At 44.0% G+C, this 15,904-nt stretch overlaps 1 protein-coding gene across 2 annotated transcripts in view; it reads right to left on the bottom strand.

Moving 5' to 3' along the window:
• SH3PXD2A (SH3 and PX domains 2A) overlaps positions 1–15,904 on the bottom strand; it is a gene marked incomplete at its 5' end in the record, with an annotated part of 263,482 nt that overhangs the window by 24,833 nt on the left and 222,745 nt on the right. For both annotated transcript variants that reach the window (XM_082308802.1, XM_082308803.1), the window contains one exon: positions 3,177–3,290. In XM_082308802.1, coding sequence (XP_082164928.1) covers positions 3,177–3,290 — 114 coding nt within the window. The remainder of the gene's footprint in view (positions 1–3,176; positions 3,291–15,904) is intronic.

Genomic DNA, 15,904 nt, shown 5'->3' with positions numbered 1-15,904 from the left:
GGTGTTGAACAGACATAATGTCTAGTTCGCGGTACTCTGTACTTTCCCTTTGGTCCCATGCGGGTCAAAGAAGAACCACAAATTTTCAGAGAAGCTGGATTTCAAGTTTATAGATTGCTGTGTTTTTGGCTAACAGAAATCAGTGATCCTCTTGGAAGCCCATGGTGGCACAGAAGATGAGCCGTCTTCACTCCTTACTGGTAGTGTTTTTCTTACCAATTGCCTTAACCTGGTCGCTTTCTCCAAATCAACGGGACATTAGACTGCCAGTTACACACATGCCGCACAAGAGGGAACAGAGGACACCTCACTAGACATACAGATTATAGCAGAGAGAGAGAAACTAAAGCTAAATTCACAGTAAGGCTGCCTGCATTAGGAGGTTTCTATACAGGAAGGGAGGAAATGAAAGATGTTGAACTTAAAGGCTTGCAGGAAGGAGAGGTGTGGAAGGGGTAGAAATTTGCTTCAGGTGTCAACACAGAGCAGTCACCCACAGCTCCTTGCTCACACTGGGAATTCTGAGTGCTCAGCCATCCAGGAGCACCCCTTGAACACAGTGGGTCACATAGATCCACCACACCGTGTCCTCCTCACAACACAAGACTAACCCCAGTGATAGCCCTTTTATATCACAATGATGCTTTTGTACGAGTCAGGGTTTTTTTTTTCTCCTCAACAATACTGAATTTTACCATTTGATCCCAGACTTGCACTTGGTTGGTCATGCCACAGTTAGTCACCAGATAGGTTATTTATCAACAAGTGTCTAAATCTTTCCAGAGACCATTTTAAAGATGTTTACTTTAACAGCTCCCATGGCTGCAAATGTTTCTTTAGATTGCTTTCTGAAGGTTTTCCAAGCCCTGTAAGATGGTGTTGGTCTAAACACAGGCCCAGGTAGCAGTCGACTTTCTACCCTCATCCTGACAAAAGATGTTGTGCAGGCTCAGACGCAGGGTGGAAACACTTTTGTCTTTCTCAGGGAACAGACTATCTAAACAGAGACACATGGAACTATTACTGCTATGTAGAGGCAGTATTATTAGTAAGTTGCATTCAGCACCTCCTTACCTTTACAAGGGCCTGCCACAGCAGAGCAGACCTCTGGGTCTGCCTGGCTTGTGGACTTGTTCCAGGCCTGCTGCAAATGGAGAGGGCCAGGAGGCTGATACAGAAGGCTCCCTGCGTTAGTGTTTCTACCTTTTCAAAGTAGGCAGAGCACAGATTGCACAGCTGCAGGAAGTCGACATCTCCAGCAGTCACTCTGAAACTTGTATGAACTCTGAATCCAGGGGCTAAGGCACTTAATGCACTTAAAGTGCCTTCCTCCTCACTTATACTGGAGGAGTCCCTTTCTCCTGCCTACTGAGAGAGAGTTGGCAAGTTTTCCGTGTATGTTCACTTTTATACACTTTTCATTAAGAGAGTGAATCTGAGTTGTTCTTTCCTCTCTTATGGAATAACTACTAGGAGAAGAATAGCCCAAGTGAAGAACTGGAGGCAGGGGGGAAACAAAGAACAAAAGAAGTCTCAGCTTATGTGGTTAATAACATAAAACAAAGTTACTGAAAAGCAAGCGAAAGCTGCGGCACATCAAAGCAGCTGCGGAGGTAATGCAATTAGATTTGTCACTGAGATGGAACTGAACAGAAAGGGAAGAACAGTCTCAGGTTTCAGCGTATCTGGATTTGGAGTAAGGCAGGGAGCACGACTGCTGACCACAGCTGAGGAGAGCAGTGTAATGGATTAAAGGGGACCGAGAGGAAAAAGATAAGGAACATTTGATGGATATTCCATTACCCAGGAAAGACTGCTGTGTGGCCACAGCCCTGTGCAGAGTACACTCCAGAGGGCAACATGAAAGGCGGAGGAGAGCTTGAAGTGAAAGCAGTTTAAGCAATAAGGCTGTCAAGCATGCACCATATTTAAGAGCCAGGAAAAGGGAGGAAGCTACAGACCAACAGACAAGGCATTCTTCATCTCTTTCAGAAAAGAGCAGTAAGGTTTTGTTCTTTACTAACAGGGAAATTTTACTAACTGCTTTTGCATCTGCTAAGATGTTGCATCATACCAGACTGGTTCCCGGCCTACCAGTCTACAGCCAGTCTGTCTCTAAACCCTAAGTGACCCAGGATATGGGTAGCTTTGAGCAGGGAAAAATGAGTTACAGAGCCAAAGATTTCAATAAGCCACAGATGTCACCCTTGGGGCCCAGCACAAAGTTACGCTTTGCCTGTGTGCTATCTTAATGGGCAGATGGTCACCCCAACACATCTCTAAGCCTCCTGCCTGTGCTAAGGAAAGGTCAGCTGAGTTTCCACATACGTTTTACATAAGCACCACGTCAAGAGCACCTAGAAATTTAGAAAGAGATTCATTAGAATGGAGAAAATCATAATAAGTGTCCTTTGTACACAGTTGCTACATGAGAAGTCCATTAAGATGTGGTTAGTCTTTCATAATGGAACAGAGGAACATGTGAGGTTGTACTATTCCATTTCTGGAACCTGAATTAAGCATCTTTAGCCAAAAAAACAGTGCAGCTAAATACATATTCATGACAAATGGCATCTCAGTTTTAATAGAATGAGACCACACCAAATAAAGTTACCTTTCCACACAATCATAGACCACAGCAAACAGCAGTGAAACTAGTTTCAAGGATTTAATTAAAAAAAAATCGTAATGAGAAACAAATTGTAATGAGAGGCAACTGTTAAAGTTAAATCTCACTTGTTTTAATGGCCTTTGGCTCTAACAAGCATCTTCTTCCAGTTAAAAGCTCTCACTTGTATAATTTCTGCAAACAAGCCATTCAGGTTCTCTCCTTCCATGGACATGAGAGTCCAAGACCTCTACCAGAACATACTGCTTGCGCTTGCACATAAGTTGTTTGTATGCTTTTTAAGGGTATTAAAATGAGCATCGTTTCAGCTTTTGAACCTTTTGTCCCACTGACAGCCCAAGCTGGTCACAAAGGGATTATAGGCATGGTACTTCACTCCAATTTCTTCTGCAACAATTTATTTACTGATACAAGATGGTAGAAGAGGTTACTGCACTGGATTAACAGCCACAAGTGGCAGCAAGAGTTTTCAAAGTTTTCCTATGGAGGGAAAAGCACAAAGCAAGTGAATACCCGCTTCCCCTTGATAACAAGAAGCTTTCCATACCTTCCCCAAGTTTGGATGTGTTGATGTCAGAGTCATCTCTGGTTCCATTTTGGGATTCCAGGTACGTAGCAGGGACCCAGCCCTGCTCCTCTGCTGTGCTCACAAACCACCAACCTACAAAAAGAAGAAAAACAAGTTGCTCAGTCAACATCAAGAGGAACAAGAAAAGCAAGATGCTGCTGAGAAGGAAGCACGGAGTCAGCAGCTTTGGTGCAGGTTTGAGTTATTCTGCAGCGTCTTAGAAGGAGAGGGGGGTTTAGCCCTATTATACCATCTCTATCAGATACTCTTACAGTGGTAAACGAGTCTGCAGGCAGGCCTCGTAAAAAAGGCTGCAATGGAGCAAACATCAGTTTATTTTAAGAAACCTTAAGTCTATCCATGACAACTCTGATTTGAGTTCTCCAGTTTCTCAAAGCAAGTCTGGCAACATGTACATCTACAGTATCAAAACACTCTGTATGTGTTTATATATGTATGTGAACATATGGGAAATAGCACAAACATTGCCCAAATCCTAATATGAGGTATCACAGAAGTCAAAAGATGGAAATAGGAAAGACTTTAGTAGAAGGGCACAGATTTCAAAACAGGATACAAAATAATAAGTGCTTCTAGAGCACTTGTCACCACAGCTGGTGTTTAACAAACATGACCTGAATTCAATGCCCTGGGAAGCTGGAAAGTATTACACAGAACAGAAATAAGAGAGAAATGCTAACTGAAATGTGACTTCAGGCCATAAGCACCAGTTATTTGCCTTCCCACCTGAACATCCAAGTTTCTACCACTATCTACAAAAATGTTAAGTATTCACCAACTATACAGATATAACCTTTATGTCACATCTATGGACAGATGAATAAAATTATAGGTGAGCCATCTTCAGGTTAAATGCATCCCAACCATAACTATCCTTGTCTCTTTTCTTGCTTAGCTACACTGATTTATTGAATCCTCCACTGGTTTTGGTGTAGACTCACTCACCCAAGAGCTTGCTGCTCTCAGATACGAGCACAACTTAGATTCTGCTCCATGCAGGTAAGGTCAGGGTTAAGATACAGGACGATGAAAAGCCAAGCAGGTAAACCATTTCTATTGCTTTCTACAATTTCCCAGTCTCCTCCAAAAATGCAAGTTGCTTTGTCAGGACAATGCAAACTACTGTTCAACACCAGCCTTTCAGCCTCCCCAAAGAGAGCTGAAAAAAAAATAGCTATTTCTGTACCTGCACCTCAAAACAGCTTACAGACTTTAATGGCTGTCATAAACCCAACAAATTTCACAGGAGACTCCCAAGCCTGCCTGTAATGAGCAAAGGCAGAAACAAGCCAGCTTGGTTTGTAAATAGACAGGGCACAAAACCTAGTTAAATTTATGGTGGGGCAAAGCCCAGGCTTGTGTGGTGGCCATGCAGCCCTCCCACAGCTGGGAGGCCGCAGCCCTGGGCCCGGCAAGGGGAAGGGAGGCTTCACTGGGCTCTGCCGCCATGCAACATGGAACTTTCTTTAAAGGAAAAGAAAAAGAAAAGGAAAAAAAAAAAGAGAGAGAGAGAGAGAGAGAGAGAGAGAGAGAGAAACCAACTGAAAAAATGCTCAAGTGTTCATGCTAAAAGTCACCCAAGTTTGTTCCAAATTTTGTCACGGAAGACTTTATCAGAGGACAGTAGCTAAACCCTCATTTTCCTCCCTGGGGCCTGCAGCAGGCAGACAATGTGCCCCAAGCAACAAACCCCTCACTCGCCACCACACAGCTGCTCTATTTATTTACTCTCAAAACTCAGACATGGCTTTCGACTTTCTGGCCCAGCAGAGGTTTGGAAAGTTTGCTTCACAAGGCTCATGGTTGGAAAGTTTAAATTTAGTTATTCCTCCTCAGCAGGAGGTGGATTCTCCTGCCACGAAGCCCACAGCAGCGAACACGCAGGATCTGCCAGACTGTTTCAAAAACACATCTTCATGGTTGTTCCTTATTTTACTAGTAACGCATCGACATGGGTAGCAAACACAGTTTAACATACACTTATAATTAGGCACAAAATGTCAGAAGCTGGCTTTCAGCTGATATCAATTAGATCAGAATAATTTATGTAAACTCTTCCTCAGAAAGAAATTAAACACAATTGCACAAAAAGGACTTGCTTACACTTAAAATGTTCGCTTGGTCCAAATTCAAACCATGGTAAAATCGTCTTTGGAGGGCTGGATTGCACAGCCTTGACGCCAACCCAGTGCTAGCCCATTTCACAATACAGCTCCTCTGGTTTGGCTCACTGAGTTGCATTGTGGCTTCGGAGCCGAGTTTAAGGTCTTGTGTTTGGGGCCATAGGGTAGCTGAACCTCCATCCATCTAAACAGGCTTCCCTACTAAAAGACAAGCCCTCACCCCCACGCCTGGGCATGCATGCACATGCCTCCCCCCATATCACTGTGCCTCCTTACTGCCATTCCCAGCCCCTGAAAGGCCTTGGCGGGGAGACCTCATGGCTCCACTGATCTTACGAACAGGCTCCCACACACCAGTTGGAGGTCAAGTCACATTTGAGGTAGGTTACAGTCAAGTAACTCAGCCAAATCCATTGCAACGTGCAGACAGAGCATGCAACAGTCTAAGTGAGGTTTTAAGCTGCTTTGATTCTTCATGCCGACACTAAGATTAAAGCTCCTAATTGCCACAGAGCTCATGAAAATTATTATTTCTTTCTAACGATTTCCTTTATGATCTATGTGCAAGGGTAAATTACAAACGAGAAACCTCTGTAACTACCAAGAAATCAGCAGCATCTGTCCAGGATCAGAGAAAACCAGCGCCGCTCTGAAATTCTCTTCTCCCATTTTGAGCTTGCTTCTCAGAAGGACAAAAGAAAGGCTTTAATGCAGCTCACTGGAATAGCATGTCCACAGAAAAAAATTATGCTTTACTTAAACAGACTGAACAACTGAGAAGCCCGAGAAGCTTCCAGCAGCACCTCCCAGCAGCAGAGAAGTCAAAAACAGTTGCTCACAGCAAGATGTGCAAGGTCTACAAGTGGCTGAGCAGACATTGCGGAGGCAGCTCACTCCTTATGAGGCGAAAATCTGAATTACGATGGCACATCTAAGCCATAACCCTACAGAAAGGAAATTACAGCATAGTGCAAGAATTGACAGACTCCTAGCAGAAAATGGCTGATGTGCAGACAAGTTCCACAATGCAGTCCATGCATGACAGCCACGAACTGCAGAACTCTGCCCAGTTGATCATGAAGTACTTGCTCTGCACCATCCCCTCATTAGAAGCATTAGGGCAGCTGCCATTTGGTCCCACCACCCCCTCCCGCCCACCCCCAGGTTCACGGGCGTTCATGATTTGCAGACACATTAGCCAGATTGGCCTTTGTTTGCAGAAAATCAGGGCTATAGTGGCGCAAACTATCTCTTGTCCCCTCCCCTGCCATCTTTCCCAACCCAGAGCATCACAGAAACATTATTAGAAAACTTGCTTTTGAAACACAGAACAAAACATCGCATTTATTTTGAGTCCTCCCTCTATGCTGGAGTTGAGCTCAACTTCACAATTCATTATTAAAACCATTCTGCAGCAACATCTGCAGGGAATTATGTAAAGTTATCTCTGTGCACTGCCAAGCCAGTCTGAGGTTCGATCTAGCATTCACACCATCTGTAAAAATTAGGCAGTGCTTTACAGCTTGAGTTAACCCTTACAGCTGCCCCTATCTCTCAGGCATCAAAACGCAACTCTAAAGCTGATGTGGCATGGATGTCTAGACCGAGAGTCATCAGCACTCATCCCCGATGGGTTTTCAAAGGGAGGTTGAGCCTCACAGAAGGCACACAGGGAGTTGTAGCCACTGTGCCCAGACCAAGATCAGCTCGAGCTTTGCTACATTACTCCAAACCCTGCCTTAATACTAATCCAAGAATATGAATTTTTAAGTTAGGAGTGCAATTTTCTCCCCACATATGTTGACCCTTTAGTTGGTATCTGTCAGCATCCCTAGCTGCAATAGCCAAGATGTCTCTAACTCACAGAGTCCATCTAGGCTCTGATAACTCTCAGGCATTTTCAGCATGGAGCGATAACAGTTACCGAGAGATGAAAGGTTCCACTTGCCACACATACATACACACGGCATGATGATTGCAAAATAGATTGGTCACACTGGAGAGTGAATAAATGACAAAAATACTTTGATTCTAAAAATCATGTTCTTGCTTTTAATTCTATCCCCAGTCCTCTCCCCAAAAGGCTTTAAAAAAAGCAACAAAATTAAGCACGTGTTATCCACAACCCACACCATGGGAAACTACTAGAACATAGTTAAAGGCCTATCTTTTATGCTAGTTTTGCTTATGTTTACATGCATCCTCACCCATCCATGCTTCCAATATTGTCCCTTTCTCCACACCAACAGGAAAACTAGCTGTTCCTGTTGAAGTCTGCCTAATCATAAGGTGCTACAAATCACTTAAAAAAATTGCAAGGATCATGCTGAACATTAGTTTCTAATTCTCCCCTCAGCCATTAATTTCTCTGTAGACTTCGATTGTCGGTTTATGACCTTAACTAAAGTAAACAAGAAGGATAGCAACACTGTAAAAGGGAATGGGAATCTCTCCTGCAGGAGTGGATTAGACATTCTTCTAAACAAATACTTAAATAACACTCCACCTCTCAAGAGTCTTGGAAAAAGCCCACTCAAGCAGCAGTCTGGTACATTTGACATGTGCTCTTTGGGCTTCAGAGACCTGCTCCCTTTTTAAGTCCTTCTACCTTGGAACTCTCTCTCTTGAGGGTTTTTTTTGATCCAACAACTTAAATTGTCCTACAGAGCAGTACTAGATGCACTCAGGTCACTTCCAGACCTGGCACACAGACCTTTTTGTGCCAACAGCTGATTAGTTTCCTTCAGAGATGTGATCTGCTTCATTAAAAAACGGCTAAGGTAAGAGTATTGCTGCGCAGATGAAGGTGCTTGGTTTTTCCATCCCTCTAGAGCTCTTCCCACACAGTACATGTATATTTGATACACATAGGGAAGTCAGTCATAATTGCCTCGGACAGACCTCCAAAGAATATGCAGAAGCAGAAATATAAAGGCACCAGAAGCGGCATTTTGCAAGAGGGATTTTCTGCAGTAAGCATATTCTCACACCCACTTCCTAAAAATTCACTACAGTGTCCGTATGCTGTTAGACGCTATCACTGTACATGCTGGCTCTGCTCTCTGTAACAGGCTCCTGCAGTCCCACACACTTGGCAAAGGCACTGGGTTGAAAGCATTGAATTCATATGAAGGCCAGTGCCCGATTTCTGAGCATTTTGTCCTTACGATTCACAGAAGAGGCATCTTTCTTTTAAATATGGAGATACATGCAAGAGGTCTTCCTAGCATGGAGCTGACTATGGTTTGGGGTACAGAAGTCTGTGCGTGAGTCATTGCACAGCAGACTAAGGCTGTCGTCTCAGGATGAATTATTCAAGTTGGTGAAATATTAAAGGCAGCTTTCATCTCTAAACACATAATGTTTCCCAGCCTGTGTGCACTGCAGACTTCACTGCAGCTACCACTCAACCACGAACCAATGTTTGCCTCATTTTAAAGATGGAAGTGGGGCTGAAACAAAGACATGCTCGAGGAAGACAGATGTGCTTGTAGCAGACATCCTACTTGAAGACAATGAATATCCACAGCACAGGTTCACAGCATTCAACTAAAATTTACAGGAGTCCCTACAAAAACATAATAGCAACCCAACCTTAAGAACATCACTCAGGAACCCTGACAACCCAAAGCACACATGGCGTGCCCCACAAACGCTTTTCTTTCCCTCCTTAGGGAGGATGGTCTGAAAGCCGAGTTGTGTTCTCATCAGAGTACAGGCTGCAGCAGTTTTTGCTTGATTTGGTGATGGAAACAACACCTGAGGGCTTCCTGAGGTGAGAGGGAAGATGGGGAGCAGGAGGTGGGGACTTCTGAAAGGCTGGACTCTGTTGATATCATTTTTTGGCTATTAACAGAACAGCACTTCGCCTTATGAAGCTAAAAGTTGGAACAAAAGGCCAAGAGCTGAAACAACAGTTTGCTGTTCTACACCGATATTTGATAGTAATTGCAAATGCTTAGGACTCAGCAGCAGCACAGGGAATTGCATTCCTTGCACTGCTTTCGGTGTTACTGAGTTCAAGGAAAATAGAAGTGAATCCCAGAGCTTGGGTGCTGTAACATATAAGGGAGAGAATAGATTTCTTTCCTGCAATGACTGGCTATTAAGGTAACTAGTTGTTTCAAGTCTATGTGGTTATGGATTTGCTATCCTAATGCTTCCAGTCTGTCGTCTTCCTCCACCTCTACTACTAATCTTGTGGCGTTGGTACATGGAGACTTCTCAGCTGTGCTGTTATCATATCCCTTTGCTGCTGTACTCTAGTTCCTATGGTTGCACAGCTGGCTGGCACAGAGGGCCCACAACATGTGAATAAATATCCTAGTTACTGCTGCCACACAGGTTTTTCCTGGACCAAAAGCAGCTGACTAGGTGTGTACATAAGCGCTCGATACAGAGTCCCAAAGTGCATCTCAGATTCTGGCTTAAACATCTAGCTTGCTTGGATTGGTTTCACATCATATTATATGCACCAACACACACGTATATATGTGGAAATTCACACCCTGACCTCTGCATTCAAATACGTATTACCCTAGTCTTTTACTGGGATTGGAACCATGTTTCCTCGAACTTCTGGAAAAAGTAGAAGTGTTCAGAACATGGGAAAAGTTCATGGGAAAAGAGAAAACTGGATAATATACAACTCAGCTCTAATACTTTATGGGTTACATCACTAGTGGAGATGATGGATTTTCAGAGTTTTAGACAACTAGGAAATACCACATTACTGTATTTGTTCAAATCTTATAAGCTAGTAGGTGACAAGCCTTCCAGAGGTACACATTTGGCAAAATACTTATATATTTATCTCTTATTACAGTTGTGACTTGTGTATATGCGTGGGGGGAGTTGTTTAAGCAAAGCACACAGTTTATCTTTGGGTTCTGATAACACAAACTCATAGTTACAAACTCCACATGCTGTATCTGCAGCTATTTGCTATGGCCCAGTTGTTACCCAGGGGCTTCCCCTCCCTGTTTAAAAAAAAAAGGACCTCAGATTTGTGTATTGACACAGCTGGAATGAAGGAATCTGCCAAACACGTTTTCAAGAATCAGCATGTACATCCACAAAGCCATCATATAATCCAGTACAAGTTACACTAGTTGTGTCCTTAAAGCAAGAGAGTAAATGCACTACCTATTACATTAACAGCTATGGAAGAGTCCTGGACATTGCCTGTAAATCCCAGATCAAGTCCCATCATACTCCAGGTCACCAGCTTCCCCTAAACTGTCAAGTACCCCGGGCTCCCCAAGACAGAAGCAGAGGAAAGCACCACTTGCTAAGCCTGCCCATGGCCAACTCCAAACCGCACAGAGCCAACATACCCAAGGTGTTGGCCAGCATCCCCAGACCACTGAAATTAGGGGATCCACAAAGCAATGAAGTCAGCCGGTTCTACAGGCCAGTCAGCACCCAAGCAGTTGCAAAAAAAGGTTTGCCAGGTCTCAAACATCCTAATGCCTTCTAAAAACAAATTTAAAATAATTTTTCCCTTCCTGCTTTACTTGATTTCAAGAACACCTAATGGTGAAACTGTCTGTGCAATGTGAGCTGCATTCCACGTAGCCCAACATGTTTGCAGCTCACAGTCTTTATTATAGGAACAAAAGAAACTAAGAGAGGGAGTGCTTTACTCAGAGGAAATATCTCATCAATCACGACAAGGAACAAAGCTATCTTTAGGTGGCCATACTATATTGTGCAAGCAGCCTGGCTGCAGCTGCTAGCCTGTGAATGCTGAGTACTGTACAGTAATCAGAGTAAAACAAGGTCCACCCATAGCCCAGTGGCTTTCACTGACTTGCACTGGTATACTGGCCAACGTGGTCCTGCCATCCAACCCACAGTACCAACTCAGTTATTACAGAAAATACCTGTCTACTGATCACAGATTTTCCTTTTTTTATCTGATCTGCTTGGAAACAGGATTTCCTGTCTGACCTCAAGTTCTGGTTGTACTACATATCAATTTTCAGCTTTTCTTGCAACCTTTTTTTCTCTTGGAAAGTGATAGATTTACATGCATGCTTCAAAGATGAAGCCTTTGTGATTTTAGTAACCACAAGGCAAGGTAAGATTGCTAGAGGGCACACAGACTTAACAGCCAGTATAAAAAGTTGTGCATTAAGTCTCTGTGGGCAACAAGTGGTACTGGACAGTATCCTCCTTTCTTCTTTCCCTTCCCCCAAAGTTTTCTTTACTTCAGTAGGTCCCATAAGTTGAGCAGTGAGGATACCAACTGCTGCTATTGTCTTTCAGCACAGCTTCCCTGATCATGTAAGTTCAGGGGGCACTTTCCTTTCTCCATGTTCAGTTACGGCCCAGAGCCTTTCATCTTCTACTTCCAAAAGGACTTCAGTCCTATACCTCCTTTAGTGTTTCTACTGTTAGGAAGATGTAGCTCGAGTAGGAAAGTTAAGCAATAAATCCATCTTCCATCCCCCTTAAAGCCTGTTCCCTCACCTCCTCTCCAGCAGCCCATCATTTAAAGGTTGAAATCTATAGAACCGAGGTTTTAATGAACCTGCCAAAATGATACTGTAGGCATCATGTTTAAATAAATCAATAATTTACAAGAGCTCCCAATCATAAGTGGGTTTACTGGGACGTGGATAGAGGAGGACTCCAGCACACAGCGCAGAATATGTAGAAATCAGGTGGGCAAACACAGCCCGTGGCAGCAGACAAGTAACCCACTGCCTTCAGAAAGGCCGTGCCAGCACAGCCAGCTCCTACAGCAGATTTTCAAGAGCCACGAACAACTGATTACAGCAAAGGCATGCACAGATGGCTTTCTGCCCCACGGGGCATGGGGAGCTCAGCCCCAGGAGCCAACGGAGACTCTCTATTAGTCATTACCAGTTGTGGGGTTGTGTGTTTTCTGTGATCAGCCAACAGGGTGCAACAGTCAAGCTCACAAGTAATTTCCTTTACATTCACAGGACTTAATCTTAAAGCAAACACATTTTGTGTCCAAGCTTTCTATAGGAAAACATGAATAAGCTTTCAAATGGGCCTCATAGTAATCTTGTCCAAAGATTACAAATTACTTCCTAGTGGTTTGAAAAAGTTACAGACCCCCAGCCCCAGATGATAGGAAACAGCCTTCGCAGGCAGCAGAGAATAGCCAATATTTACTTCCTGCACAGATTGACAAAAGTCACTTTTGTTTTAATTTCTTATTCTGAAGTCTATTGAGAATGTGGTGTCAGTTGCTTACTAGGAATGGGAAATCCTTGAAACCACACAGAATCAGGAAGAGGAGACTGTGGACTAGGAACAATCCTAGCAGAGTACCAAACAGCACTCCGGGTGCTAGAGTCAAAAATCATACAGGAATCCCATATTTCAGTCAAAAATACATCTGCCACCTCTGAGGCAGACTTTGGTTATCTCAGGACAGAACAGAGCAACACTGGACAAGAGCTTGAAGCAAGGAACAAAGGCTATACTATATCCAGCAGAAATCAGAGGATAAAGCAACCAAACAATGATCTTAGTTCAGTCTGAAGCACAGCTGAGTCACCAGATTAAAACCGCTGCCTTTTACAAACAGCTTTTATGGGATCCTTTGGAACCACAATAGTCCTGCTGAAGGAATGGAGGCACCTCAGTTTGCCGGTGCCCAGCACAGTGTGCAGAGCAGCACCGGACAACCCTCTCACAAATTGCCATTTCCATATCCTGGCTGTTCCTTGAAGCTCTGCTGTCCAAATACAACTTCTGTCCAGCTCTATTTATTAGCTGGATCTGGCAAGATTGTAGCCCAGATGGTACGTTATCGCAAATACTGATGTAAGCCAAACCGAACGCTCTGCTCTCCCTCCGACACCGCTTCATTGCTTTTCTCCTGAGCTCCATTCAAGCCGTGTTTCTGCAGTGACCCCGGGAGCTGAGCCTCAAAGAGCTGCCTGCGCAAGGCTGCAGGAAATGACAGCTTCGGAAATGAGTACCAGAGTGATGAATAGCAGGCTACAAGAGCAGCCCGTGCATTAGCAGGCTGCCAATTAATGAACTACATTGGACTGAACAAGGACATACATGGGCAAGTAGTATTACTGACACTCCCCAGAAGAGATTGCAAACCCAATTCAGTATTTTCTGAAGGGTTTTTCCAGGCTTCTCTAAAATTTAGAAGCTTAGACTTGTTACTGTATTTTGTTCAGCAGGAAGCTGAACTGGCCCCATTTTGAGCAGATTATGGAAAACCAAAAGAAGAAAAAAAATGGGGAAAAAGATGTGCCTTTTATCTTTATCTGTCATGAAGACCTAGACAATGAGAACAGCCTGTGCAGGTGGAAACAGAAGGGGACATTCACCTTTCAGAAGGTGACACCTGAGCTCATCCACGTAGACTTCCAAAAAGCAAGCAGGAGTTACTGGGGTATCTGGTTCCATCAGCTCTAACAAAAAGGTGCATCAGCAGCGTAAGAGGAGAAGGTGAATATAGGAAAGCTACTGGGGCAAAAACCTCTGGTGAGATGCCTGTTTTCCCCCCTTGGCAAAAAAAGCACCTCTTATGTTGCAGAAACTACTCTGCACACAGCTGGGTAACTAAGCATTTGTTTCTACTCATTCTGGCCTAGCCTCTGGATAAGAAGGCTACACACTTTTCTCAAGCATCTTTGCAGGTTTTTCCTACGTGGTAGTAAAAGAGACAAAAGAAAGACTGGGTTGCCGGCAGCCTCAGTTGCCGGTCTGCCTCCAAAAAGGCACCGTTAAGTGTGCAATGAGTCAAAGTCCCAATATTTAAACATTTTCATTTTCTGACTCTCCTTTCTGTCTCTTCAAGCTTAATCAAACAAAGCCAGAGCAGGCACTAAGCACAGATTTGCTGGCAATAATATGTGAGGCTGATCTTCTGACACTAAATAAAGGTTAGCAAGGCAAATTAATGATGTGAGATACAGAGGAGCTGTCAATCTCCATGCAATTCATAGAGCTGAGTCAAGACAAATATATCATTGTGAGGCTTATTCCTTTCCATTAGGAATAAATCAACCATGAAACAAGGGCAAGAGTAATGCTGTCCTTGGGCAAAAAGCTGAGATTTGCAGACCCTCCATTGCAAACACACATGCATTATACAATACAGCACCATTTAAAATAAATAAGCAGCACAGTAAGGGATTACCTAAACCTGTTAGACAGATGATATAGAGGCGTAGTGTTTATCTTTTCAACAGGGAATCACTTAAGCTTACCCTATGAGTGCATGCAAGATTAAACCCTTCCCTCTCCCCAATACAAGGCAACCAAAAGAGGACACGCTGGACTGCCTGTAACTACCCCTGGCCAGACTCTGCTGCAAGCGCTATACTTTCCACGTAGCTCCGTTCTTTGCACAGGCAACAGCTATTCCCCGATCACTCTGATGCTACCATCATAGAAAACCTTGAGTTCATGCATTCTGCAACCATGTACTTTTCAGGATCTCACTCTTAGCAGATTGACGGCCTTCCTCCCCCTGCCTTCTTTTTTCCCTCCTTCCCCCAAAATGCATTGATTTCCCCTTCTTATTTTGGGAAAGGTCAGTGATGGAGCACAGAGGCTGCACATTCACTGCAAGCTGAGGAAGAGGATGGTGTGGCTGCTGGGGAGCTGGCCTAGCTTTGGGGAGTTCTCTGTAAGAGAACTGAGAACCAGACCAATTCTTTTCGTGGGAGGAGTTTTTCCCTCCCCAATTTCCCAGTCTTAGTTACTTCCCTTCCCCTCCCCCACCACCCAAATTTGAACAGTGTTTCCTTTGTCTGTCCCTTATGTAGACTTCCATTCTCTGGAGACAAGGCCTAAATGTCTAGCACAACAGGACCCTGATCCCAGCTGGGCCTTAGGCACTGCCATAAAAAACAGAGATCACAGAAGCATGGCTCTTGCAATGTAAAACAGCCTGGATAGTAAATAAGTCTTTGGATAGGTCTGTTAGCTGCCATACTAATTACAATGTTGGAATGCTATGGTTTAACAAAAGCTTATATGGCCTGAAATTTTTTTCCAAAACATCCCATTTAGTGACTATGTGTGCACATTTGTCAGGATAAGTTGGAGTTCACTGACATACTAATGTGAAGTATATGCAACAGTGCACCTCCAGCAAGAGCAGTTGGACTACTAGCACATTTTAGGATGACTAATGAATTGAAGTTTCCTTGGTATGCTTCCTTCACAAGGGCTGTGGGCCAGGATTACGAAGTGGAAAGAACCCAACCTGGGTAGAAAGCACATAGTCCTGTAGCTGCTAAATCCCTACTAGGGAAGGGGATTTCCCATTACATTTCAGGGAGATCTACCCCCCACACCCCTTGTTTGCATGGGCTCTTCAATACACCCCCCACCCCCCCAAATTCTCAGACTCCAGCTCAGCAAAACATCATGCAATGCAGCCTGCAGAAGGCAACCAAGACCACATGTTCTTTGGGAAGGACGGACATCACTTCCAACTCCCCTTCTAACTTATGCAGAGACCCTCAACACTCCAGGCACGAGGGGAGCCACCTCCAATTGCACACAAGCAATTTCTTGGTCAAGCTTCTGGCTAGTAACTGACACTTC

The sequence above is a fragment of the Platalea leucorodia genome (genome assembly GCF_965183815.1).
Source record: "Platalea leucorodia genome assembly, chromosome: 4".
Taxonomy (NCBI): domain Eukaryota; kingdom Metazoa; phylum Chordata; class Aves; order Pelecaniformes; family Threskiornithidae; genus Platalea; species Platalea leucorodia.
Note: the sequence above shows the minus strand (reverse complement) of the source record. Positions and strands in the feature narration are given on the sequence as shown.